The sequence below is a fragment of the Chionomys nivalis genome, chromosome 20 (assembly GCF_950005125.1).
Source record: "Chionomys nivalis chromosome 20, mChiNiv1.1, whole genome shotgun sequence".
NCBI lineage: Eukaryota > Metazoa > Chordata > Mammalia > Rodentia > Cricetidae > Chionomys > Chionomys nivalis.
The window spans coordinates 30,358,871-30,384,895 of NC_080105.1; the positions used below are offsets into that span (position 1 = coordinate 30,358,871).

General features: G+C 41.2%; 1 protein-coding gene across 3 annotated transcripts in view; it reads left to right on the forward strand.

Moving 5' to 3' along the window:
- Nucleotides 1-26,025, forward strand: part of Trappc11 (trafficking protein particle complex subunit 11) — a 41,862-nt gene that overhangs the window by 6,016 nt on the left and 9,821 nt on the right. For all 3 annotated transcript variants that reach the window (XR_009055681.1, XM_057752635.1, XM_057752634.1), the window contains exons 5-26: nucleotides 366-480; nucleotides 2,319-2,418; nucleotides 2,744-2,817; nucleotides 4,183-4,279; nucleotides 6,659-6,792; nucleotides 7,786-7,933; nucleotides 9,426-9,519; nucleotides 10,177-10,256; nucleotides 10,359-10,437; nucleotides 10,511-10,565; nucleotides 10,876-11,021; nucleotides 11,617-11,678; nucleotides 11,783-11,915; nucleotides 13,062-13,192; nucleotides 14,137-14,292; nucleotides 16,087-16,274; nucleotides 16,379-16,527; nucleotides 18,396-18,517; nucleotides 19,191-19,310; nucleotides 20,789-20,854; nucleotides 20,961-21,117; nucleotides 23,303-23,414. Coding sequence is in view for 2 of the 3 variants with exons in the window: in XM_057752635.1 (XP_057608618.1) it covers nucleotides 366-480; nucleotides 2,319-2,418; nucleotides 2,744-2,817; nucleotides 4,183-4,279; nucleotides 6,659-6,792; nucleotides 7,786-7,933; nucleotides 9,426-9,519; nucleotides 10,177-10,256; nucleotides 10,359-10,437; nucleotides 10,511-10,565; nucleotides 10,876-11,021; nucleotides 11,617-11,678; nucleotides 11,783-11,915; nucleotides 13,062-13,192; nucleotides 14,137-14,292; nucleotides 16,087-16,274; nucleotides 16,379-16,527; nucleotides 18,396-18,517; nucleotides 19,191-19,310; nucleotides 20,789-20,854; nucleotides 20,961-21,117; nucleotides 23,303-23,414 (2,518 nt within the window). In the remaining variant the exon portion in view is untranslated. The remainder of the gene's footprint in view (nucleotides 1-365; nucleotides 481-2,318; nucleotides 2,419-2,743; nucleotides 2,818-4,182; nucleotides 4,280-6,658; nucleotides 6,793-7,785; nucleotides 7,934-9,425; nucleotides 9,520-10,176; nucleotides 10,257-10,358; nucleotides 10,438-10,510; nucleotides 10,566-10,875; nucleotides 11,022-11,616; nucleotides 11,679-11,782; nucleotides 11,916-13,061; nucleotides 13,193-14,136; nucleotides 14,293-16,086; nucleotides 16,275-16,378; nucleotides 16,528-18,395; nucleotides 18,518-19,190; nucleotides 19,311-20,788; nucleotides 20,855-20,960; nucleotides 21,118-23,302; nucleotides 23,415-26,025) is intronic.

Consider the following 26,025-nt stretch of genomic DNA (forward strand, 5'->3'; position numbering starts at 1 on the left):
AAATGCTTCATTTAAATGACTCTTCCTTTACCTTCCCAGATTTTCCTAAGTTAGACTAATTTTTGTTGCCATGTTGAAGCCTGTAGCATTCTGAGGTTTTGGAAACTTCCTTCATAAATAGCTGCCCCCATTTTTATTTGTCTTTTCAAGCAGCCATGTGATGTGGTTTGTCCTGTCTGCCCTGCTCAGGAGGAAATAGGAATGTAGTCACTTCTGGGAGCCCTAAGCCCTCGGGGAGAGCAGGAATCCTACTCACATAGTGACAGGGGCTTGCAGCTCTATTCCTGATTACAAATGTGGGTAAATTTTACTACAGGAGTCTAATGCCTTTGCTTCATTTCTCTTTGTCTGGGGCTTGCTGACAGGAGAAGACGTCATTGCCTCAGAGCGGGCTGCAGCTTTATGCAATGTGTGTGAACTCTCAGGCAAGTCTCTGTTTGTGCTGCCCCACACTGACCACCTTGTGGGCTACATTATAAGGTAAATCAAAGTTTTCTTGTTGCTCAGGAATGAAGAGTTGGTAGAGTAGACCCTTTTATTTACAGACAACAACGAAATGTTCATAATATAATCATCCTGGACAGTGAAGTTCAGCTAGGCAGTTCACTTACGGAAGAGTCACAGGAGTTAGCGGCCGCCTGGCACATTAGCTAGTTCCAGGCTATGTGGGCTGTGCAGACAGGCCCTGACTCAAAGCCAGACGCGCTTCTCTAACTGTCTAACCGGGTTTCCTTAAAAGCAGGGAAGGGCTTAATTCCATGTCTTTCTCTAGGCTTTTGTTTTAGAATTACATTTATTTATGACTCAGGGGAGAGGGCCATGCCCGTGCCGCAGAGGGCATAGGACAACTTACAGGAGTCAGTTCTGTCCTTCCACCATCTGAGTCCTGGGATTGAACTCAGGTTCTTAGGCGTGGCAGCAGGCACCTTTACCTGCTGAGCCCAAGTCTAAGCAGGTCGATTTGTTCCCAGGTCTCTTCTGCTTGGTTGTCACATGTTCTGAGTACACAGCCTGTTTGGAAACTGAAGCAAGCTTACCTTTGATGTAGTCAGGGCTGATTTCTCTGAGAAGGTTATCTTTTCATCTTTAGAGTAAGCTATACAAATAGTTCTCACTATAGTCCGTCCCTTATTGTTCTCTCTTGTAAAAATTTAAGGACAAGTTTATATTAATAACTTTTGTTTCAAGATTAGAATCTAACTTTATTTTTATATTTTAACATTTTCTAAAATTATAGTTTTGAAAATAAAAAATTCTACCCTAGAAAATTTCAATTTCCCAAGCATTCAGGAGTCAGGGTCAGGGAGGAAGGTTGCCAATTTGAGGCCAGTCTGGGTACACTAGTGAGTTTAGAGTTTTCCAAGGCTACATAGTAAGACTTTGTCTACAAAGACATGAATAAAATATTTGATTTCAAATTTTTGACTTATTTTCCTCAAATGTGGTAAAAATCTTTTGTTTTGTTTTTGATTTTTACAGATAGGGCTAATTTGTGTATTCCTAGCTATCCTGTAACTTGTTCTGTAGAGCAGGCTGTCTTTGAACTCACAGAGATTCACCTGTCTCTGCCTCCCGAATGCTGGGATTAAAAGTATGAACCATCACAGTGGTAAAAATCTTTTGAATATAGGTTAAAGTTATGTTTTATTCTGAGTAGGAGAAGCTTGCAGTCACCTGTTAGCGCCTATGAACACACTTTCCATCGTGCCCTGCTCTTACTCTCTCAGGCCCTTCCTTTCTCCAGAAGAGTGTGGAGTGCTTACTGGTCCCTGCAGCTCTTGTGTGGTGTTCATGTAACCTCAGAGTTGTTCAGTGAGCAGGACCTTAATAACACCAGTGTTCTTTCTATCTCGTAGACCAATTGTTTCTAATCTCCCCATAAGTTTTCTTATTTATTCTTTTAAACTCAAAATATTAGAAGATTGAAAAATAGTAAAATATAATTTAATTTGAAATCTTTTCAGATGTTTTATAAAATTATAGTAGGGACGAAAGTATTCTTAAAGATCATCTGATATTTATGAAGTCCAAGTATTTCATCTATTGTATTCCGTGCTGTAATGATTTTCAAAGGCCTTAGGGTGGGTCTTGATTTTAGACTTTCTTATTAGAAATACAGTGCTTCATTTTTCACCTTAATTATCAGTAAAGCCCAGTGTTGATGACAAATGTCAGTTCTCAACAATGCCATTCTTAAAAAGAGTTTGGCTTTGAATAACTGTGTGTGTGTGTGTGTGTGTGTGTGTGTGTGTGTGTGCGTGTGTTATATATGTATATACAAATACATATTTGTGTGTGTGTTCGTTGTTTCTTAACAGGTTAGAAAACGCATTTTATGAACATGCCCAGACCTATTACTACACCGAGATCAGAAGAGTGAAATCTCATAAAGAATTTTTGAATAAAACAACACACCAGGTACTTTGAAAAGCATTTCTGGTTGCTTTGTGGATGGTTCTAATTTCTGCAGTACTGATATTTTAAGTTGTTTTAGTACTTGAAAAGTTTTTTTTTTTTTAAGCTCTTAAAAATGAGTTGGTTTTCAAATTGGAATCTTTCCCCATTAAAGTTAGTTTCAAACTCCTTTACCTGTGAGAAGAGCTCTTGGGAGCTTTTCAGCTGTGTCCTTGTTGGAATCACTGTGAATTTAATTTTGAATAATTCCCTTTGTACCTTAATGCATCATAAGAATAGCATTTTTGCATTAACAGTTTCTACATAATCATTCTTTAATCTCTTTCAGCTCTTGTTTGTTAGGCATCAGTTCAAAATCGCTTTCTTCAGTGAGCTGAAGCAGGACACACAGAATGCTCTGAAGTAAGTTTCTGTTTCAGACTAAATCCTCATTACCTCAGTGTTAATGAGCCATAACCACTAACCAGCTATGAATCTTGGTCACCTTGATTTTAAGGTATTCATGTTATATTCAGATATTTAATAAGTAGTTTTTTTCCCATCTTAATGCTGGAAATAAGTTGTCATAAACTTCCTGGTCTAATTTAACTACATTTCATGATCTAAAGAAAAGAGTGTCACAATACTCTTAATTTTTCTGTTTTTATTTTTCTATTTGTATATTCAGTAAAATTCTTGAAACTAATTTTCAAAGTATAATAAACATGAAATATTCATTTATTCAACTCAAATAGGCTTTATCATTAATTGTTTAGTTTATCGCATCATTTTTCATTTAAAGACCCTGCTGGAGCCTTGAAGGTGGGTAGCAGGTGTGTTGACATGCTCAAACGTTTTATTCCTTTGTTTTTACCAACTGCAGTTTAATTAAATACCATCTCTGTGCGGTAGCTCAGAGTTTTGGATATACATTGGCAGTGTGGAAAGGGATTTAAAAGGAATCAGTTATTCATCTTATAATTGGGGAGAGAACAGCAGTAGATCAAAATAATAGCTGGATTTGATGTCATTTATTTTTATTGGTGGATGGGTGGTGTCAGTTGAGACCATTTGCTGGAAAGGATAAGACCAACCTGGGTTGAATAACGAATTCCAGGCCAGCCTGGGCTATCTAGTGAGACTGTCTCAAAAGTACACACATACACGTGTATGTATTTATTAAGAGTGCTTTTTTTTTTGAGACAATCTCTGTAGCCCTGGGCTGTTTTGGAACCCACTATGTAGACCAGATTGGCCTTGAACTCACAGAGATTCTCCTGCCTCTGTGCTGAGATTAAAGGAGTGTGCTACCATGCCCAGCAAACAGTGCTTTTTTTTTTTTTTTTAAATATTTATTTTATTTATTTATTTATTATGAGTACAATATTCTTCTGCAGGCCAGAAGAGGGCACCAGACCTCATTACAGATGGTTGTGAGCCACCATGTGGTTGCTGGGAATTGAACTCAGGACCTTTGGAAGAGCAGGCAATGCTCTTAACCACTGAGCCATCTCTCCAGCCCCCAAACAGTGCTTATTTTTTAGTGTGATTTTTAGATAACCATCCAATTTACCCTCAGTTTTCAACTTGTTTCTACTTGTTATTGACTGGCTAGTTAATTATAGAAAGAACAGTATACTACTGGGGATATATATGGATATATATTATATATATAATACATATTATATATATATGCTGTTGTTGAGCTGCTGAGTGCTTAATATTGTTCTTGGGAATGTTAAACATTAATTTCTATCATAATTAACCACCTTCTTCATGTTTACTTAGGAATTATAGGACTGCCTATAACCTTGTACATGAATTGAGAGCCCATGAAACTAATATTCTGGAAATTAAGACGATGGCAGGATTTATAAACTACAAGGTATAGTTCTACTTTGAAATAAAGGAGATTTACCTTTCAACATTACCTTCTTTAAATGCAAAAATCAAAATCAGTTTCTTGATACGAAAAGTTGGTATTTGATGAATTTTGTTCCGTTTTTTGATGTCCTTTACTCAAAAATGGCCTTGACTCTCAGCAGCCTCATAGTAATAGCTGTGTTTTGTGTTTTTAGGTACTAATTATTGAGAGTCTTTCAGTGTTTGTTTCTGAGTAAGAGAAAGAAGTAGTCAGATTTAGAAAGCTGCCTGTTGTTGAGTTTAAACGATGCAGCATATTGGAAATTATGTAAGCATTTCCTGGAGTATGACTCAGCCATAGAACAGATACATCTATTTAGTATAGTGGGTTTATTTTTGTATTTTGAGACTTGCTCTCACTCACTGTTGCCTAAGCTAGTCTTGAACTCTGGGGCTCAAGTGATTTTGCCTTAGCCCGTTGAGTAGCTGGGCCTGCAGCATACACTACCACTGTTGGCTCAGTTCACTTTAGTAAAACCATAGATATTGTTTAGCATTTTAAGATTGTGTATTGTAGAAGTAATCCTGTTTGTCCCATTCCTGTCCTGTCCCTGTTCCATCCTTGTGTCATGACCTGTTCTTCCTCCCTGGCTTCCAGCAGACAAGCAAGGCTGTTATTGTTTTCCCACTCATTTAACAATGTCTGACACTGATGGGTGATGTGTGGTAGAGAACTTTTTTAGTGAACACAAATCTAAAAGTGAATATTTCCTGATCTGACAATCCTTTTTTTTCCGGAAATTTCTTTGCCAATTATGGGATTATCTGTAACTCAAAATCTATGGATACTTACTGTATTTTCTAATAGAAAAAATACTGGAAATAACCTTACAATGGGTGATTGTTTATATAAATTATCATGGGACATTAATAACTATTCAATTATGAATGTGGCAGCTTCATCAGTCAAGATGAAGTGATAGCTACGTGTCTTAGTTTGGTTTCATAACTAAAAGCAACTTGGGAAGGAAAGAGTTGATTTGACTGAAATGTCTCAGGTCACAATCCATTGAGGGAAGCCGAGGTAGGAAACTGGAGGCAGGAGCTGATGCAGAGGTCATGCAGGAGCGCTGCTTATTGACTTCTCCTTCATGGCTTGCTCAGCTGCTTTCTTACAGCACTGAGGACCATCAGCCCAGGGGCAGCACCACCTACAGTGGGCCGGGTCCTTCTGATATCTATCATTGCCTACTGGTGATCTGATGGAAGAATTTCCTCAGCTAAGAGCCCCTCTTCACAGATATGCCTAAGTTTGTGTCACACTGACAAAAGCCAACTCTCATATTTGGGATTAGATAGATAATCCTTAATTAAGGTGTAACTCAGCATAGTAATCCTGGTGCCACACGGTACCTAGTTTGTAACTGTGAATATTCAGACACTTGCCTGTCTGTAGATTGTACTGGCCATGTGATAAATGCTGATTGCCTCTGAAAACAAAAATGAAATGACTGAAGGACACAGATGGGTAAGGTGCCTGCTGCACAATCATGAGGGTTTCAGTTTGGACCCCTAGAACCCACGTAAAAGCTGGATGTGGGGGCATATACCTATAACTCTAGCACTGACTGGGGTGGGGTAGGTGGGGTCCACAGGCAGATCCTGGAGCTCACTGGGTGGCTAGTGTGGCTGTAATTGTGAGCTTCAGGTTCCGTGAGAGACTGCTCTCCTAAGTAAAACAGACAGTAATAGAGCAAGGCACTACAGAGTCTTCTAGCTTCTACGTGTGCACACAGGTACACTTCACACCACACACGTGCACGCGTGCACACAAAGATTTTTTTATATATTTATTTGTACCTAAACAATACATTAAAAGTTGTTCTAAGCTTATGGAAGTAAATTTAGGCTTTATTTTTGTTGGATTTCTGTTTACCACCAGCTCATGTAGATTGTACCGTTTGGGAACTATGTGTGTCTAGTGTTCCAGGGAAAAGACATTTTGAAATTTTCTGTAGCCCTCAGTGATGTATAGGCAACTAACTCTTGATCATGCAGGAGAAATGTTTAATTTCCTGACAATTCTAATGCTCAAAGTCAGTCTCTCCTTTATTAATTCCCATTGGAAATATTACAGCTCATTGTTATGTTTTTCCTTAGTTATAATTTTTTAAAACTCCACATTCTGGAAGGCTTTTCTAAGGCATAGGACAGATTGAGTGTACTGAGTTATTTCTTCATTTCTCAAAGTGTTCTAATGAGGACCACATTCCACAGGAATAAAGGCTGAGATTGTGTGCTCTTTTAAAGTTACTCCTAGAGTTTGCATATTTTCAATGTGTATGAATGTGTCTTTAGGCTTCTCCCTTATTTGGAGATTGAGTTTTACATTTCCCTCCAGATTTGTAGGCTGTGTTTTCAGCACAACACCCCACTGGATGCAATTGCTCAGTTTCGGAAGCACATTGACTTGTGTAAGAAAAAGATTGGAAGTGCAGAGCTGGCGTTTGAGCATGCTGCATGGATGTCTAAACAGTACGTTGAAGTTGCATTTTCTTAATAGTTTAAAAATAAAATGTTGGATTTGAAGAGATGACGTTAGCAAAGGCTTTGGCTATATACAAAATTTGGTGTTTTTTTTTTTCCTTATTAAATAGGGTTTTAATATTATGCCCCAGGTATATATCCAGGAATAGTATGTATTGATTGGTGTGATTACTTAATGGAAGTCAGATAGTTTCTGGTACCATTTTTGAATTCAGCGTGTATTTCTTGGGTTTCCACTTTGTGTTTGTATCCTGAAAATATAGGAAAGCACAAAACAAAATTCCTGCTTCATAGAGCTTAGTGTCTGTCTTAGAGTTAAGAAGTCGGGGGCGGGGGGGGGGGGACGCGGGGAGGCAGAAACTCAAGGCAGGAACTGAAGCAGCGACCGGAGAGGAACTCTGCTTACTGGCTTGCTCCTCATGACTTGCTCAGCCTGTTTATTACCCATTCAGGAGCACCTGCTCAGGGGTGGCTCTACCGACAGGGAATGGCGCCTCCCACATCACTAATTACTGGAGTAATTAGTAACTGGAGTCACTAATCCAGACAGTGCCCCACAGACTTCCCCACAGGCCTCTAACAGAAGCATTTTCTCACCTGAAGCTCCTCTCCCAGATAACTCTAGCGTGTGTCAAATTAACAACAAAAAGACCAACCAGGACTGTGTCTATTAACAATTACCTAGATAAAGTTGCCTCCAGAGAGTTGGATTTAATTGAAGAGTGAAGTTGATGCTGAGGTCTGAATGGTGTAGTCATGGGCTTGAGTTATCACAGATAACTTAAAGAAAGAACTTTATTTGTAATTCATCACGACTGTATATTATTATTTACAAGTAAATTAGCTGTTATTCAGTAGTTTTACTTTAATAATGTAGTGTGCTGAGCTTACGGTCTCCAGAATGAATACTTGTTAGAAGTAAGCTGCTTTTCCTTCCCTGTACTATCCATTCTTTTCATCCCTTGGTTTGTTTTCTTTAAGATTTCAGGCCTTTGGAGATTTGTTTGATGAAGCCATTAAGTTGGGGTTGACAGCTATTCAGACACAGAACCCTGGTTTCTACTATCAGCAGGCAGCTTACTATGCGCAGGAGCGGAAACAGCACGCCAAAGCCCTCTGTGATCATGATGTAAGTCCTGGCCTGCATCACCTCGCACTCAGGACACTGTAACCTTTCCTTCAGAGAAGCTAGGGCTCATAGTATTGATTTTTCCCCCTTTGTCTTTGAATATCTTTCAAATTATTTTGACTTTTCAATTTTAACCCAGGTATTCTACTTTTAAACTTGCTTGAGCAGGTTTTGCATGTATTAAATTTTTAAAATTTGTCTTATTGTGATTTAAATATAGTATTTTAATAGATGATTTAAACTTGGTTTTGTAAAGAATATGTGGACTGGGGCATTAACAAGTTCGAGTCAATAGAATAGAAAGTAAATTGAGGAGCTTTAAACCTAGGCATAATCTCTTGACACAAAATTTCATTTTCAGAAGTAGGATGATGGATGTGAAGGGTCAGTACCAACCTTTAGTTATGAAGTTCTCATAGGCTTATTGGTTGCAGTGTAAAATAGGAATTTTCTTTTTAAAGATTTATTTACTTTTATGTGCATTGGTGTTTTGCCTTCATGTGTGTCTGTTTGAGGGTGCCAGATCCTCTGGAACTAGAGTTATAGACAGTTGTGAGCTGTGGGTGCTGGGATTTGAACCCTGGTTCTCTGAAAGAGCAGCTAGTGCTCTTAAACTGCTGAGCCACCTCTCCGGTCTGTAAAATAGGAATATTATAAAGACTTTATTAATATATGTAGCAGCAGGGAAGCACGAGAAGGCAAATGTTTAGAAAAATTTAGTGTTAAAGTGATATGTACAGAACATATTTAAATGGAAAAAGTAGCTTGACATATGGTGCTGATTGGTTACAACTAAGGTTTGTGCTGCAGTAGAGAATAACGTGTGTCTTAACAAGTGGCAGGAGATTAGTAACTTGGAATTTTATCTTTTTCCTTTGGGTGTTGTAGAATTTCTCAATAATGTAATTATATTACATTTGGTTTTAGATACACAAAAGAGAAAAGGAATTGTAAATATGTTCTTTTTAGTGCCAGAAAATACCCTTTCCACCAATACCAGAATTAATACAGAAGTAATAATGAGAAAAAAATGGCTCTTTTTGTCAGGACTCCATATAATGTCGATGATTTGTGAGTGAAGTCATCACAACCAATGATTTCAGTTTATAGGAATTTTCTCTCTCTCTCTCTCTCTCTCTCTCTCTCCCTCTCTCTCTCTCTCTCTCGTTTTTGTTTTTTTGAGACAGGGTCTCTCTGTGTAGCCTTGACTGTCCTAGAACTAGCTCTGTAGACCAGGCTGGGCTTGAAATCCCAGAGATCTGCCTGCTTCTGCCTGAGTGCTAGGATCAAAGGCACACACCACCACACCTACTTAAGGTTTATAGGATTTCCAAATGTTAATAAAGCATGTTAAAATATTTATAATGGTGCTTTTAGACAATTTTTGATGCTTATATTTATGGATATTTCTTTATTCGGTCAAAGATTGGCCGAGAGTTAATTTGGGATGAATTTCATAAGCTCTTCCTTAGCTCTGTTTTTTGGATTGCAGGCCTCTGTGATGTACCCCAGTCCTGATCCCTTAGAAACACAAACAGGTGTTCTTGACTTCTATGGACAGAGACCCTGGAGGCAAGGAATCCTAAGTAAGTAATTTTTCTTCTTTTCCTTTCATTCTCAGACAGATGACTTTCCTACTGTGTAATGGCAATGGAGCCGGGGAAAACTATATTGAAATTCATATCTATGCTTTTTAAACTTCTTTAAAAATGTGCTTTCCTAGTCTGGTTTTTGTTTGCTTGTTGGTTCATTTTAAGATTTGTGCTCTTAGTTTTTAGAATGGTTTCTTTCATCATATATTAGAGTAACTTAGAGTTAAAAGCATTGATGTGACTAAAACATTTGAGTATTTAAGCATTTTAACTTTGGTGATTTTATTTAACATTTTAAAATGGCATTACTATGTATTGCCTTAAAAAGAGTTTGTGTTCATCTTTCTGCATTCAGTGCACATTTGACTGGGCAGCATCTGTGGCAGTGGCACCTTAGGTGCTACTGAGTCACACACTTCAGTTGTCCATAGAGCACGAGGGTGTGACGGGAAGAGAACACCAGGGTTAGGAACGTTCTCTCAGAAAAGAAACTCCGAGAACTCTCCATGATAATAACACTGTCTCTGAGAATCTTTAAGATTCCAGAATGTTCGCAGTCTTAAATGCGCTCTGTTCTAGTGAAGGCTCCAGGAGTTGGCGTGAGGAGTTCTGTTCAGTGAGCTAAGCTGGGTTGCTTCTTGTCGTACATAGGCTTTGATCTTTCTGACCCCGACAAAGAGAAAGCGGGCATTCTCGCCATTCAGCTGAAGGAAAGAAGTGTTGTCCACTCTGTGAGTTGCTCCCCGACCCCAGTATAAACCACGTGGGCACTATTCTAGTAAAACAGGAGACAGTTTTGACTCCAACGCCCCACGCCTTTTCTGTCCCAACAGGAGATCGTAATCACTCTTCTGAGCAATGCTGTCGCACAGTTCAAGAAGTACAAGTGTCCCCGGATGAAGAGCCACCTCAGTATGTACCCAGCACACCCGCTCTGTGCTGCTTGGAGGAGTGCTCAGTTCTTAAGCCTTCTTTTCCTTTGCAGTGGTTCAGATGGGAGAGGAATATTATTATGCCAAGGACTATACCAAAGCTCTGAAGTGAGTCAGATTTGCTGTTTATTTTCACAAGTACTGATTGCCTTACAATGTAATCGGAATAGACACTTACATTGCAGGATTTGTCTTTACTGTGCCTATTTTTATTTAATTCCAGTTATGTGATATCTTCTCAAGTGTCCTCTGCTACATAATTGGTTAAGTTTCTAGGTAACCTCAGCTGTAGCCAGATGTGAACGGTAGCCGCTGAGGTGTCCCAGTAGGACTTGTGAGTTTATGTCGTGAGAAGAGCACATGGAGTTCTCCGAGGCCTTTCCACCCTCTGGAGAGCCCGTCTTCCTCCCTCTCTTAGGCTGCTGGATTACGTCATGTGTGACTACCGGAGCGAAGGGTGGTGGACTCTGCTCACCTCCATACTGACAACAGCTCTCAAGTGTTCCTACCTCATGGCCCAGTTAAAGGATTACATTACTTATTCTCTAGAACTCCTTGGAAGAGGTAACGATGCAATTGTTTGCATCATTAATATTTTTTAAATTGGAATGATGGTTTATTGTCAGGAATTTGGAAGTACTTTTGTGCTGGACGTGGTGGTGCACACCTTTATTCCCAGGAGGCAGAGACGCATGGATCTCCTGAGTTCAAGGCCAGTCTGGTCTACAGAGTGAGTCTGAGGACAGCCAGGCTCACATAAAGACTCTGTCTCAAAACAAACAAGCAAAAAAAGTACTTTTATTATATGAAATTCACTGTGCTTAGTCATCTTAGAAGTATTGATTCAAAAATATCTTAAGTTGGTAAAATGCTTGCCCAGTTTTAACTGCCAGCACCCATGTGTGTGCCAGGCATGGTGGCCCGTGTGTCTAAGCGCACTGCTGGGGCTGTGGGCACAGGAAGACTGGGGCTTGCTGACCTCCAGGCCAATGAGCAGCCTTGTCTCAAAGGAGGTCCACACGTCAACAACATTTTAGCAACACTGGAGAGGTGACCCAGTTCTCGGCACCCTTGGGCAGTTCTTAGTGGCCTGAACCCCACAAGCAGGGGACCAACTGAGCTGCCCGCCTTACCGTTCTACTTTCTTTTCCTATCTCAGCTTCAACTCTGAAAGATGATCAGAAGTCCCGGATAGAGAGGAACCTCATGAACGTTTTAATGGTGGGTTGATAATTTGTTGACAGAGGTGTACGGCATGTACACAGACCTGCATCTGTATGGACTTTCCCCCAGCTAATCGTGCAAATTTGGAACTCTGATTGCAGAATGACAGCCCTGACCCTGAACCTGACTGTGATGCCTCAGCTATGAAGACTGCTCAGAAGCTGTGGGCTGACCGGGTCTCCCTGGCTGGAAGCAATGTTTTCACAATAGGCGTACAGGAGTTCGTGCCATTTGGTGTGTAAGCAACATCCACAGTGTCCAGAGAATCCTTTGTCTGCCGTGGATAGAGGCAGAACAATAAATATGACAGGAGCTCAGAAGACAGCCATCTAGTGGATAGTAATGGGTCATTCTTCTCCTCGGTGTCACAGCAGTGAGCTAGCCAATACTGTGTTTCAGGTTAAACAAGTATTTATCGAATAAATACGTGAATGACGAAGGCCTTTGTCCAATTCATTATTACTTTAAAGCACCACGAGGAAGAACATTTTCCAGTTTTGTCTTTTTTCTTTTTTTAAAAACTATGCTATATGTGTAACAACATAGTTGACATCAGTGGTTCTCACCCTTCCGCATGGTGCAGCAGCCCTTTAGTACAATTGCTTAGGTTGAAGTGACCCCAGCCATAAAATTATTGCTGTTGCTACTTCATAATTGTAATTTTGCTGCTGCTGTGAATCATAATGTGGATATTTAATATGTGAACCCAAAGTGGTCGTAACCATAGGCTTACATATTAAATAAATAACACTATAATAGAACGATTTCATGAATGCGTTTGTTAGGGTGACCCACTTAGAAAAAGTGAATTCAAATTTCTTATTGTTCTGGGAAGCAGTGGTTGAAATTTTCCCCTGCTCAAATTCTTTATTTATTAAAAATAATTTGCTTTTTATTTGTAATTCAAGTCTTATATGAAGTATTCTTGAATAGATACCTATTTTAAATAAAGTTTTATGGTTTTTTGGGCTGGAAAGATGGCTCAGCCAATAAAGGCTAGGTTCACAGCCAAAAGTATACTTTATTGTCTAGGCAGGAGTTTTGAAATAAGCTAATTCAAAACGACTCCTTTTCCTTTTAAGTTTTGGCACCAACATTTTATCAACAAGTGTGTTTTTAAAATTAAAAATGTTTATGGAGCTGGGCAGTGGTGGTGCACACCTTTAATCCTAGCATTCGGGAAGCAGGTGATTTTTATTTACCCTTGGTTTCTTAATCAGAGAGAGTTGTGTCTGTGTTTGCTGAACAGCTGCCCCCTGTAGAACACTGTAAGCAAGAAGGCAGTAAGACTGCAGATGAGCCGTTTCTGTAGGGAACTCCCAGGGCAATGTATGGAGTGCCTGGCCCCGCCTGACTCTGCTCTTCTTGTTTGATTTCTAGTACAATGCAAAGCCAAGTTTCACGCTCCGAGTTTTCACGTGGATGTTCCTGTTCAGTTTGATGTTTATCTGAAGGCTGACTGTCCACACCCCATTAGGTTTTCCAAGCTCTGTGTCAGCTTCAATAATCAGGTAGTGTATCACTTGATGTGTTTCCACCGTGTGTGTGTGTGTGTGTGTGTGTGTGTGTGTGTAGGCTGGATGAGGGGCAGGAGCTCTGTGCATGCTGCTGCTTTGGTCTGACTCAGTTTGCCTTCTTTGACTAGCTGATTCTTCCAGATTTGTCACCTTCTCGGGCAAACCTCCCCTGAGTGCATTGTCTCCCATAGCCTTCGCTGTCTTCCACAGCTAAGACTCTTAGGTTCCGGGACAGATTGTTGCTGTTGTTTCCGGTCCCCTTCATTGTGAAATTCTCATCGTGACATTAGAGGGTAGTCCAGGGACCGTTACGTTCCTTTTCCTTGAATTGCCTCCAAGTCCATTGCTTTTCTAAATATGAGGCATGAGCTTCTTTCATAGTTAGAAACTACTAAGAATGCCATTGTAGAATAAAATATCAACTTTAAATTCTTCTTGTATGCTGATTGTATCTTATTTGAAATTCAAACTGCAGACCGCAAAGAAACAAAGAAAATGGGTGTTTGAAAATCGTCAGCCAGAAATGAGAATAGAGTAGATAAGGATTTCCTGTGATGGTTATTTGTCCTCTGTGAGAGGAGGCGGCTCTTAGAAGCTCCTAGGCTTATTAGCAGATGGGAGTGGTGACTCTGTTACACACACAGAGAGCACCCATGCACACACACACGCACACACACAGAGGCTCACATAAATAGTAATGGAAAGTAAGGAGGTTTTTGTTTTTAAGGAAAGAGTGATAGATGGTGATCCCTGGTGTAACAAGGAATGCACCTTTTGTTTTTCCGTGAGAATCAGTGCTTCCAGAAGTCGAGTCTTTCTTGGTGTGAGCACTGAGTAGGTAAACTCTTGAGTCCAGGATCGTTTGGACTGGAACTAATGTGTTTCGAATCACTCGGGTGTTTGATGCCTGCACATGACTCTGCTCACCTCTCTCCAAGGGCTACAACCAGTTCTGTGTACTAGAAGAAGCGTCCAAAGCAAGCGAAGTCTTGGAGAATCTGACTCAAGGAAAGATGTGCTTAGTTCCTGGCAAAACGAGAAAGTTGTCATTCAAATTTGTTGCAAAAACTGAAGATGTGGGAAAGAAAATTGAGGTTAGTTATAAATTTGCTCAAATATAATTTCACTGACAAAAGCAGTATGTTTATGTTAAAAGTTTTCCTTCCATATGCTCTTCATCAACATATTTGTACTTCAAAATTATTCAGTTAAAGAATTGGGCCCCATGGATGTAGTTCAGGGGTAGAATGAATTCTTCCTAGCATGCACAAGGTCCTGGATTCAATCCCCAGCCTGATGGACAACAATAGGAATATATTCTATGTATTCCTATATATTATATACATAATACTCTAATCCCAGCTTTTTCTCACTCAGTAGTATAATTAGACATTGTTTGCTCTTACTATATAAGACCAATCTCATTTTTTAATGACTAAATTATCAGTTAAGAAGTTTTCAACAATTTATATTATATAATACAACAAATTTACATAATAGGACCTAATTTAGAGTTTATCTTTTGTTTGTTTATTTGTTTTTGAGACAGGGTTTCTCTGTGTAGAGCTTATCTTTTTATTGTTCAAACATTGCTGTTTGCATCTATCTAAAGACAATGAAGATAACTATTTTAGCAGGTTGACATAGTATCGGCAGCTGTGTGATGAAAGTGATACCTTGTGTTGTATATACTCTGGAGCCAGCTGCATACGCTTCAATTGTAGCTCTGTAGCTTGAGAGGTCTCAGGCATTCTAACCTCTGTGTCTCAGCGCCTTCATCTGTAAGATGGGGATGGTGATAATGGTACCTCGGGCTTGTGGGGTTCCCTCAGTCCAGGTCAGTGCTGGCAGTGTTCACTAAGTGCTTGTTTTCCATGACCTGTAAGAGAGTGTTAGCTGTGATAAACCTGGGACATAGTTAAAATGCGTATACTTAAGATTTACTGCTCGCGTTTGCATAGTAAACTCTGTGAAGTAACTGAACTTCTGACTAATACCCAACACTTTCAGTTTCTCCCATTTAAATGTCCTTAGTGATTTGACTAAATCCCTAGATGTTTACCGCTCCAATTGGCAGCGTGAACCTGGGAGAGTGGGGCCTAAAGATGAGGGAGACTGAAGACTCACTCAGTAGCCAGCTTTATTCAGAACATCACACAGTTTATGCCCTGTTATATTCAAGCTGTGCGTGATCACAAGGACAAGTTGCCTGTGGCACAAACATGTTTTTCTGTAGAGGGGCACAAAAGCATAGTCCAAGAATAATACTGTGGTTTTGAAGAAACCGAGGTCACAAGACTCTTGTCTAGTTTTCCCACAAACTCTCAGAATTGCCCTAGCACAGCTCCATTCTTGGACTGTGTTCTCAGTGACACTTATAACTGTATTTTATTTTTTACTTGGTATCTGAGGAAACCTATCATTATAATCAATAATCTTATGTTGAGTCCTTTGGTAACGCATTTATTTGAAAGTGATATTCAGCTAATAAAACATTTCATTACTAATGTTATAAGTACTTTCAGCCGAAATGTTTGTGGGATTAGACACTAGGTTGTGAATGTATCAGCAGTACTTCCTTATTTCCGTCCGCGTCCACCAACGATCATCTGTCTGTCAAGTGCTGGCAGCATATCTACACATCCACACATCTATCCATCTATGCATCATAGCTATAACAACACCTATATATCACATCTGTACATATCTTTACATTACTTGGATGTCCCAGGTATAATGAGCACCTGCCCAGAGTGAGAGGGTTCTGTTCTTTCCCATCCTGCACGTAGCAAGGTGAACTTAGGTGTGATGGTCCTCACTGTGATGTTGACAGGGGACGATGATCAGCAGGTATGTGATTGAATTTCTGCTTCATCTTCCTTGTACAGATTACCTCTGTGGATCTGGTTCTGGGCAGTGAGTCAGGCCGGTGTGTGGTTTTGAGCTGGCAGGGAGGAGGAGGAGATGCTGCGTCCGCCCAGGAAGCCCTGCAGGCTGCAAGGTCTTTCAAAAGACGACCAAAACTTCCTGACAGTGAGGTTCACTGGGACAGCATCACAGTCCAGGCGAGCACAATGTAAGTGTGCTTTGAAAACACATTGGATCGTCTTATTTTCTTTAAATGCTGCCCTGAATTACTTCACTTCTTTAAGTTGATTACTGAGCTGTTTCTTTCCAAAGGATCATTTCAAGAGTCCCAAACATTTCTGTACACCTGCGACATGAGCCTCCTGCCCTAATGAATGAGATGTATTGTTTGGTTGTAACTGTTCAATCCCATGAAAAGTCCCAAATCAGGGATGTGAAGCTCACTGCTGGCTTAAAGCCGGGTAAGCATTCATTTTTTAATTTGGTCAATTATGTTGGTGCAAAAGTCACTGGGGTTTTTTTTTTTGCATTGTTGAAATTTGCCGTTTGATATTTGAATTATTGATTATTAATAATGTGGCTATATTATACATGGTTTTAATATGGGTTTCTCCCTTTATGTCTTTTTGATAATTACTACTTGCTATTTATTTTATATTTCTGTTATACTGTGGAAATTGTGTTGTACAAAGAGCAAATTTGAATAATTTTCTTTAAAAGAAATTTTTGGTTGCATAAAGTTTTACTTATTTCGGGGTAGGTTATATGTACCATAGCATACATGTGGAGGTCAAAGGACAACTTGTGGGCATTGATTCTCTCCTTCAGTCATGTGTGTTTGGGGGATTAAGCTCTGGTTATCGGGACTGGCAACAAGTGCTTTTACTTGATGACCCATTGAGCAGTTTTCTTACACAAGTTAAAAATGGATAATAAAGCATTGGCAACAGCTTGCAACATCAGCAAGACTTTCGACTGTAAATGGATACTGCCCTATCGTTTCCTAGCCACCCAGACCCAAATAATCACACAGAAACTATATTAATTACAACACTGGCCAATGGCTCAGGTGTATTTCTACCTAGCTCTTACACTTTAACCCATTTCTGTTAGTCTGTGTATTGCCACGTGGCCATAGCATTACCTCATTTTCTACATGTCTTATTTCCTTGGCGGCTGACTGGCGTCTCATTTGACTCTGCCCTCTTTATCTCTGCTCGGATTTCCTGCCTGACTTTACTCTGCTAAGCTATTGGCTGAAATAACTTTATTCATTAACCAATAAAAGCAACACATATACATAAGGACCTCCCACATCATTTGACCTTTGAACAAACACAATGTGGTGGTTGTTGAAGATTCGGAGTCAGTGACCGTTTGAGGGCAATCATCAAAACTGATCTTTCAGATCTCTACAAGAACTTGCCAAGGAACTCACCCTGGTCTGTTCTGTGGTGGTCAGCATCTGAGGCAAGAGGAAGAGGTGGGAAGTGCCATAAGTAGATACCTCCATGAGCTGACTGAAAAGGAAGGAGGGATCATTTCAACTGTTGCTCTCATATTTTGTACAATAGCAAACTGTTTTTCTGACCCAATGGTGAGGTGAGAGCTGGCAATGACCAGCTCAGAGACGGGTTAAGAGGCAGCTCCAAAGCATTTTGCAAAGACAGACTTGCATCAAAAAGCTCACCAAACAGCACCAATAAGGTCGCTGTCTGCTGTCCTGCTGCTAGGTTGACTCATGGCAGCTTTCTGTGCCCCGGTGAAGCTGTCAGTAGGAGAAGCATGCGCAGCAGATCAGTGAGGTGCGCTGAGAAGCACGGCGCCTGTAGCGGGCACTGCACACTGGAAAGCTCCCGGTTCTCTGCAACACCGACCGCATCGTACAGCTGGTGCTTCTGACACGGAATGCACTGGACTGTGAAATGCTGCCCTATCCACCATGCTTACCTGGCTGGCCTCTTGCCAACTGACTACCCTTCTTTAAGTATCGCTACAACTTTTTGCCGGGAAAACACTTCCACAGCCAGCAGAGTGCAAATGATTGCCAGGATTTTCTTCAATCCCAAAGCACAGATTTTTTTTTACATTATAAGAAAAAAACTTCTTTCTCATTGGCAAAAATACATTGATTGTAATAGTTCCAACTTTGATTCATAAAGATGAATTACAGTGAGCTAAAATGCACAGTCTGAGACCATAGTTCCCTTTGCACCAGCATAGTAACAAGACAGGATATTTGTTTAAAAGATGGTACAATATAGTGCGCTTTGTATAGTAGTCATTGTTACAATAATGTCCTAAAACACCACTGTATCAACCATCATAGGGCAGGATGCCAACCTAACTCAGAAAACTCACGTGACTCTTCATGGAGCAGAGCTGTGTGATGAGTCCTACCCCGCCTTACTCACGGACATTCCTGTGGGAGACTTACATCCCGGGGAGCAGGTGAGCTTGCTCGGCAGGACCCGGAGAGGACGCCGGTGGGTGGGGAGCAGGGGAGCAGGGGAGCAGGGGAGCATGCTCAGCAGGGCCCGGAGAGGATGCCGGTGGGTGGGGAGCAGGGGAGCTTGCTCGGCAGGACCAGGAGAGGATGCCGGTGGGTGGGGAGCAGGGGAGCAGGGGAGCAGGTGAGCATGCTCAGCAGGGCCCGGAGAGGATGCCGGTGGGTCTGTAGTTCTAAAGTAGCAGGGGAGCATGCTCAGCAGGGTCTGGTGGGTCTGTAGTTCTAGAGGAGCATCGCAGAGCTCTGGGACAGTGGCCGCTAGCCCACATCTCTCACGCATTTTAATATTTAAGTATGTAAAATGTCATAGTCAGTTTCTATGCAGGGTTTTAGAACAAACAACCCTCCTGTGGATTGTTGCTGGTGAAATCACTGGTGTCTGTAGCTGCAAGAACTTCTCAGTCAATTTCTGTTTTCTGGGAAGTCGACAGAGAGAGTAAAAGATTTGGAGGTTTGCGTCCTGAGAGTTGGCTCAGGGTTCTTGGTGGCTGGTGGCAGTTTTCATCAGTCACAGCAGCCACACTGTAACAACCTGTGTAAAGATGTGACTAGGAGTCTCTAAATGGGAACTTTGTCTTCTCCGTAACATTAATTACAGTGCTTACTGTGTTGCAGCTGGAAAAAACAGTGTATGTTCGCTGTGGAACAGTGGGCTCCAGAATGTTCCTTGTGTATGTTTCTTACCTGATCAATACAACTGTTGAAGGAAAAGAAATTGTTTGCAAGTGTCACAAGGTATTTTTTTATGATCACTTTTCATGTATGAAGTACTTCCATTTTGTCATATTTTAATATCTTTTTGATCTTGGCAGTAACATGTCACCTTATAGATCCACCTTTCAGCCCAGCAGAAACAAAAACCTGGGAATTGGAGGTTATTATAGTGTGGGTTTTGTAGAAGTTGTGGGCCGTGAGCTGTTTATAAGTTATTGGAAGAAAAATGGTTGTTGAAAGGGTGAGCAATGCTTCCTAGTTAAGAACAAGGCCAGTAATACTGTCAGGAACTTCACATAGCCTGGTGTGATCAGAGCCTCTTAGACAGGACCTAGGAGATGGGCTGCCAATCTCCACACTATTTTTTTTTTTTTGTAGATAGGTTTTTTCCTGTATAGCTCTGGCTTTCCCAGAACTTACTATGTAGATCAGACTGGCTTAAACTTGGAGAGATCTGCCGCCTCTGCCTGCCGAGTGCTGGTAGTAAAGGCGTCTACCACCATGCCAAGCTTGCACTATCTCATTTAATTCTCATCACCTCTGAATATTAGGAAACTAAGCCCTAGGGTCTAGGTTTATATGTGTGACTTTCCTAAGTCACATGACAAACATCTGTCTGACATTACAGCCTGAACTTCTAACCAACACAACCTTCTTCCATTTACATTTGTGTATTGTACATGTGTTTGTGTGCTCATGTACATACGTGCGTGCCGTAGTGCGTAATGAAAGTTGGGGAACAATTGTGGGAGTTGGTTCTCTCCCGCTGTGTGGGTTTCAGGAACTGAACTCAGCTGTCCAGACTTGGAAACAAGCATCTTTATCCTTTGAGCCACCCCACTGACCTAACATAATCTTCTGAAAAGATTTCTCACCAGTGTGTTGGGCTGTTTGTTTTTAGTCTTTAGAGGGGAGATCCAGCTGTTAGGTTAGAATCGAGCTCCGTGGTCAGATGTTCACCTTTGTCACTCCCATTGTAGCCACATGACTTCCATCTTAAAACTTAGACATAGTAGATAGTTATGAGCTTACATTATATGTGCATGGCAATTATATCAGTGTCTGTAACATTACTCTGAGATTTTTTCAGTTATTTTGAGCCAAAGTAAGGTAAAGAATTTGCATGAGAAGAGGGTGCAGATTCTGGACTTGGCCACATTTGTGACATTGGGCAAGTCCCTTTATCTTCTTAACATGTGGCTCGTCTTGTGTAGAGCGGTAGTGATGCCTGTCCTGCCTTCTTCACTCCATCCTGAGATGAGTAATGCAGAAGCACTGTACCGGGTGACTGTGAGACAGCAGGTGATTACTAGACAGAGCAGGTCATTGTGTAGATTTCTACAAATGTTGTCTAGGAAAAGGCCCCTGCTTCTTAATGTGTAACTTGGAGTTGTTTATCAATCAATTCTGGATTGTGCTTTGTATGCATTCTAACTTTAAAACTTCATGTTAAGAGATATTAAAAAGCCATCGAATAAGTGCCTGCTGTTGTCTTGCAGGATGAAACTGTAACCATAGAAACCGTCTTTCCATTTGATGTCGCAGTCAGATTCGTCTCCACAAAGGTATGCTCCTGTGGGGCATCCTGGGACTCACGTCAGTTAGAGAGTTGGAAGGGAAATGTGAAGTGGGTTAGAGCAATCGCTGACCTTTCGTCTTGCTTGGTGGCAGTTTGAGCACCTGGAAAGAGTCTATGCGGACATCCCCTTCCTGCTGATGACGGATATTTTAAGTGCCTCACCTTGGGCCCTCACAATTGTGTCCAGTGAGCTGCAGCTTGCTCCATCTATGACTGCAATGGATCATCTGGAGTCCCAGGTGGACAAAGGTGAAACTTTGCATCATTCTCCCATAAGGGGCAGAGGTTGCCTGTGTTGGTGTGTGTGTGTGTGTGTGTGTGTCTGTCTGTCTGTCTGTCTGTCTGTCTGTCTGTCTGTAAGTTAGCAGTATAATAGTTAATTTTTGCCCAGGCTTTTGAAGAGGTTAACAGTTTTGTCCAAAGCCTGCTCATCTCTTTTCCTACGTGTTGCTCCTCTGCTTGCTCCTTGTGACTCACGAGCTCAGACTTTCTGATTCTCCTGTGCAGGGCTTCCTACTCCATCTTCACACCCACAGCATTGGCCACGCTTCTGTTGTAACAGCCTGCGACACTGCCATTATCCAGGTCTAAGTATGGCTCCTTTAGAGTCAGAGCCATGGCCTTTTCTTTATATTGTCCATGTCTTTATATTGTGATGTCATTTAATGAGTGTTGATTAAATTGAGGGATGATTTCTAGTTGGAACCTCTGGTGTGTCAGTGTCTTATTGCTGGTGTAACAGTGACCATGAAGTTAGTATGGTCTTAAAGTTCTGGAGGTCAGAAATCCTAGAAACAGTGTGTTGGTGTGGGGAGTTACCGCTAAGATGCCAGGGAGACTCTGATTAGTGGCCTCTCCCAACTCCTACGGGTCACCTGCGTTTTGCTTCATGCTCCTTCCTTATTCATAACCAACAGTGTAGCACTTCTGTGCCATAAATTTACCACATTGATATTTGTTAATAGACATCATGATTATTTTGGTTAACTTAGAATTTAGGGAGAACCTCTGTAGCCTGTGTTATGAATATCCCAGGTTTTTGTAAAAGCCACCTCCAAAGGCTTGAACCCATGCATTTCTAAAAATGTATCAGGCTACATTACTGTTACTCTTTAGGTTTACTTGAAACAACTTAAGAAATGAACCAACCCTTTTTCTTTGTCACTGGGGACTACTTTTCTACAATCAGTTAGCCATTCATTTAGTACAGCCCTCTTCACTGGACAGCCATAAACACCCAAGTGGGTGAGGACGGCTGTTGTTGTTTCATAGTTGGTCACAGATTTGTTAAAGTTGTGTTAACTAGATGCTGTCAACCACTTGCGTTTAAAGACTGACATTGTGACTGTGAAGGTAGAGACTGGGGTTGGTTAGATGTTTAACGTCAAGATATGTGGTGTGATTTTGGTAAGAGGACACCTTCCCATACAGAGGTGAGGACACCCAGGGAACAGTGGAGGATGGTGACTGCTGGTGTTTGAACAAGAGGTTAGTACTGAGGAAAGAAGAGTAACCGTGTGAATAGCACCACAGTAACAAAGGTTTTTTCCTTACCTCAAGATGTTTTTCTTTCTTACTTTTTTTTTTTTTTTTTTGCAGAGGAAGTAGGTATTTATTTAGTGGGTTATGGAGGGGTAAGGGAAAAGGGGAGAAGGGGAGATGGGGGAAGAGGAGAGAGAGAGAGAGAGAGAGAGAGAGAGAGAGAGAGAGAGAGAGAGAGAGAGAGAGAGAGAGGAAGTGGGGGGAGGAACCACAGCAGCAGCTACTTCTTTGGGAGAGAAGCAGAAAGGAAGGAAGGGGCTTGGGCTGCAGGCAGGAAGGAAGATACTGCCTGCCTCAGTCCTTACTTTTTTTTTAAAAAGCCATAATTTGGAAAAAGGAAACTAATAACCATAGCGTATCATTCTTTCTTCAAGTTATCTGTGTTCATTACTTTTCAGTAGGACTTTGTTGCTGATATATGGATGCCCCGTTAGTGGTAGTGGTGTGTGTGTGTGTGTGTGTACGTGTGTGTGTGTACTCATCCATGTGCACATGCAAAAACCAGAAGAGGATGTCAGGTGTCCTGTTATAGCTACACCTTATTCCCTTGAGATAAGGTGTCTCATTGTACCCGTAACTAGACAGGCAGCCACCAAGTACCAGTGATAACTCCTTTTACCCCAATACTGAGGTTACAGGTGCATGTTCACCGATACCCAGTGTTTTGGAGGCGTAGGAGATATGAACTCTTACATAGCTATGTCCCCAACTGCCTCCCACTGGTTTTCACTATAAAGAATATAGATAGGTTAGTCCAAATACTAGACCTTTATGACCTAGAAAAAGTCACATGGCAATTCTGAGCTCTGGTGTCTGTGTTTCTAAAACAGTTTGTAAGATAAAGATACTGCTTTGCTGTCATGGCGTAGGCTGTAAGGGTTCTGTCTTGCAGTTGTCTTACAGACAGGAGAGAGCGCCAGTGAGTGCTTCTGTCTTCGCTGCCCGTCTGCCGGGAATGTGGAAGGTGGAGTGGCTACCGGACATTACATTATCTCCTGGAAGAGGTAAATCCACATCGGCCCCTCCCCTCCAGTGTCTGCTCTGATGTCTTTACTGTTTGTCATTGCCCTTTATCACGCTGACGTGCAGGGTAGAAGCTGCGGCCATACATGTGATTACCGTGTTAAATTACAATGATGAGGAAGATAAATCCAGCTTTTTTGGCATGATTCCATGCCAATAAAATTTTAGTCACACTAAATCTGAGCCATGGAAAGCACTAGGTGAAACGCCCTCATTTGCAGTCAGTGAGATTGTTAACATAAAAACCCAAGAGGGGTTGCCAGCAAGATGGTTCAGCAGCTAAAACTGCTTGCTGCCAAGCCTGACAGCCTGAGTTTGATCCCTAGAACCCACGTGGTGGAAAGAGAGAACCAGCTCCCACAAGTTGTCCTCTGACTTCTACACTCATACTGTGGCACACACGTGCCCAAATACATGTGTGTCCGTGTATGCACTTAAACATATACAAAATAGTTTTTTACAGAGGGAGTTCGAAAGGTTAAGGATTAAGCAAGGTTACTATATATAACATTAGTATACAACGCTCAGTGGCATTTCTGTTGGTCAGAAAAAGGCTCTTAGCAGTGCACCGGAGGAAGGGTCATTTGGGGCTGGAGAGATGACTCAGTGGGTAAGAGCACTTTTCACTCAGACCTGGGTTCAAGTCCTAGCACCCACAACTGCCTAGAACTCTAGTTCCAGGGGATATAATGTCCTCTTCTGGTCTCCTTGGGCATCAGGCATGAACATAGTACATATTACATACATGTAGACCAAAAACTCATGCACATAAAATAAAAACAACTTCTGAAAAGTTTTACCATTTCCACAGCAATCATAATTCTAAGAAACCTAGGCGTTTGCCTAGTAGGAGATTAGCATTCTCTTTACATAGGAAAGAATAGAACTGTAAAGTATTAAAAGAACAGCTGAGCTGGGCTGGGGTAACCCACGCCTTTAATCCCAGCACTTGGGAGGCAGAGGCAGGTGGACCTCTGTGAGTTTGAGGCCAGCAGAACCTACAGAGCGAGTTTCAGGCCAGCCATAGCTACAAAGAAAAACCCTGTCTCAAAACCGTAAATGAGTAAATAAATAAATAAATGAACAGCTAAATAAACAGAAAAGACATACATGTTTTATATGAATCAGTCTTTTAAGTTCTTCTACAGATTCATTGTGATTTGTGTAGTAACTTTTATTTCTAAGTTGTTAGGAAAGGTGAAAAGCTACAAGGAGCCGAGGCTCTTCATATCTTCTAAGTTCTAAGCCTCACTGGGAAGCTCTCATAGTGTGACTGGCCAGGAGTCTCCGAAGCCAGTGGGGCAGATGGGTTGAGCAGGCCTGTAGATCCACACACATGGAATGGATTTTTACAGAGATAGCATGGCCGGTCAGCTGAGGAAGGCAAGGCAATTTGGAAATTGAGAAAATAATTGACTATCCATTTAAAATGAGTTGTTTGCTATGTATTATAGGTAAATGTTTATTCCAAGCATATTAAAGTTCTGTTAAAAAGCAAAGACTTTTTACTTAAAAAAAAAAAAAAAAGAATTGTCAGGGGCTGGAGAGATGGCTCAGAGGTTAAGAGCACTGGCTGCTCTTCCAAAGGTCCTGAGTTCAATTCCCAGCAACCACATGGTGGCTCACAACCATCTGTAATGAGATCTGGTGCCCTCTTTTGTCCTGTAGGAATACAGAACGCTGTATATATAATAAAAAATAAATAAATAGAATTGTTTTATGACCTTGGAGTAGCAGCTTCTTTAGGAACAGAAAATAGAAGATTAAAATTAAATTTCCTGGGGCCAGAAGAAGTGGCTCAGCAGTTAAGAGCACTTGTTGTTCTTGCGAGAACACCTGAGTTTGGTTACTAGCCCCACACAGTGGTTGATAACTATTCATAATTGAGATATCCAGTGCTCTCTTCTGACTTTCATGCCACCAAGCACACATGTGGTACACATACATACATCCAGGCAAAACACACACACAAATAAATCTAAAAATATTAAAATTAAAATTTCCAAGTCATTGGAAGATATTGTAGAGAATGAAAAGATAAAATTCAAACAAAATAGGTGAACGTTTTTACAGTGTGTATAAATGGTAAGGGTGAGTAGTGTGTAACTGACGGTGAGTAGTGTGTAACTGACAGGGGGTACTTGTGTGTAACTGATGGGTAGTAGTGTGTAACTGATGGGGTACTTGTGTGTAACTGATGGGTAGTAGTGTGTAACTGACGGGGTACTTGTGTGTAACTGACGGGGTAGTAGTGTGTAACTGACGGGGTAGTAGTGTGTAACTGACAGGGGTAGTGGTGTGTAGCTGACAGGGTTAGTGGTGTGTAGCTGACAGGGTTAGTGGTGTGTAACTGACAGGGGTAGTGGTGTGTAACTGACAGGGGTAGTGGTGTGTAACTGACAGGGTTAGTGGTGTGTAACTGACGGGGGTAGTGGTATGTAACTGACAGGGGTAGTGGTGTGTAACTGACAGGGGTAGTGGTGTGTAACTGACAGGGGTAGTGGTGTGTAACTGACGGGGTGAGTGATGTGTATAACCAGTAAGGGTTAGTAGTGTGTGTAGCTGATAAGCTAAGTATTCACGTTTAGAACT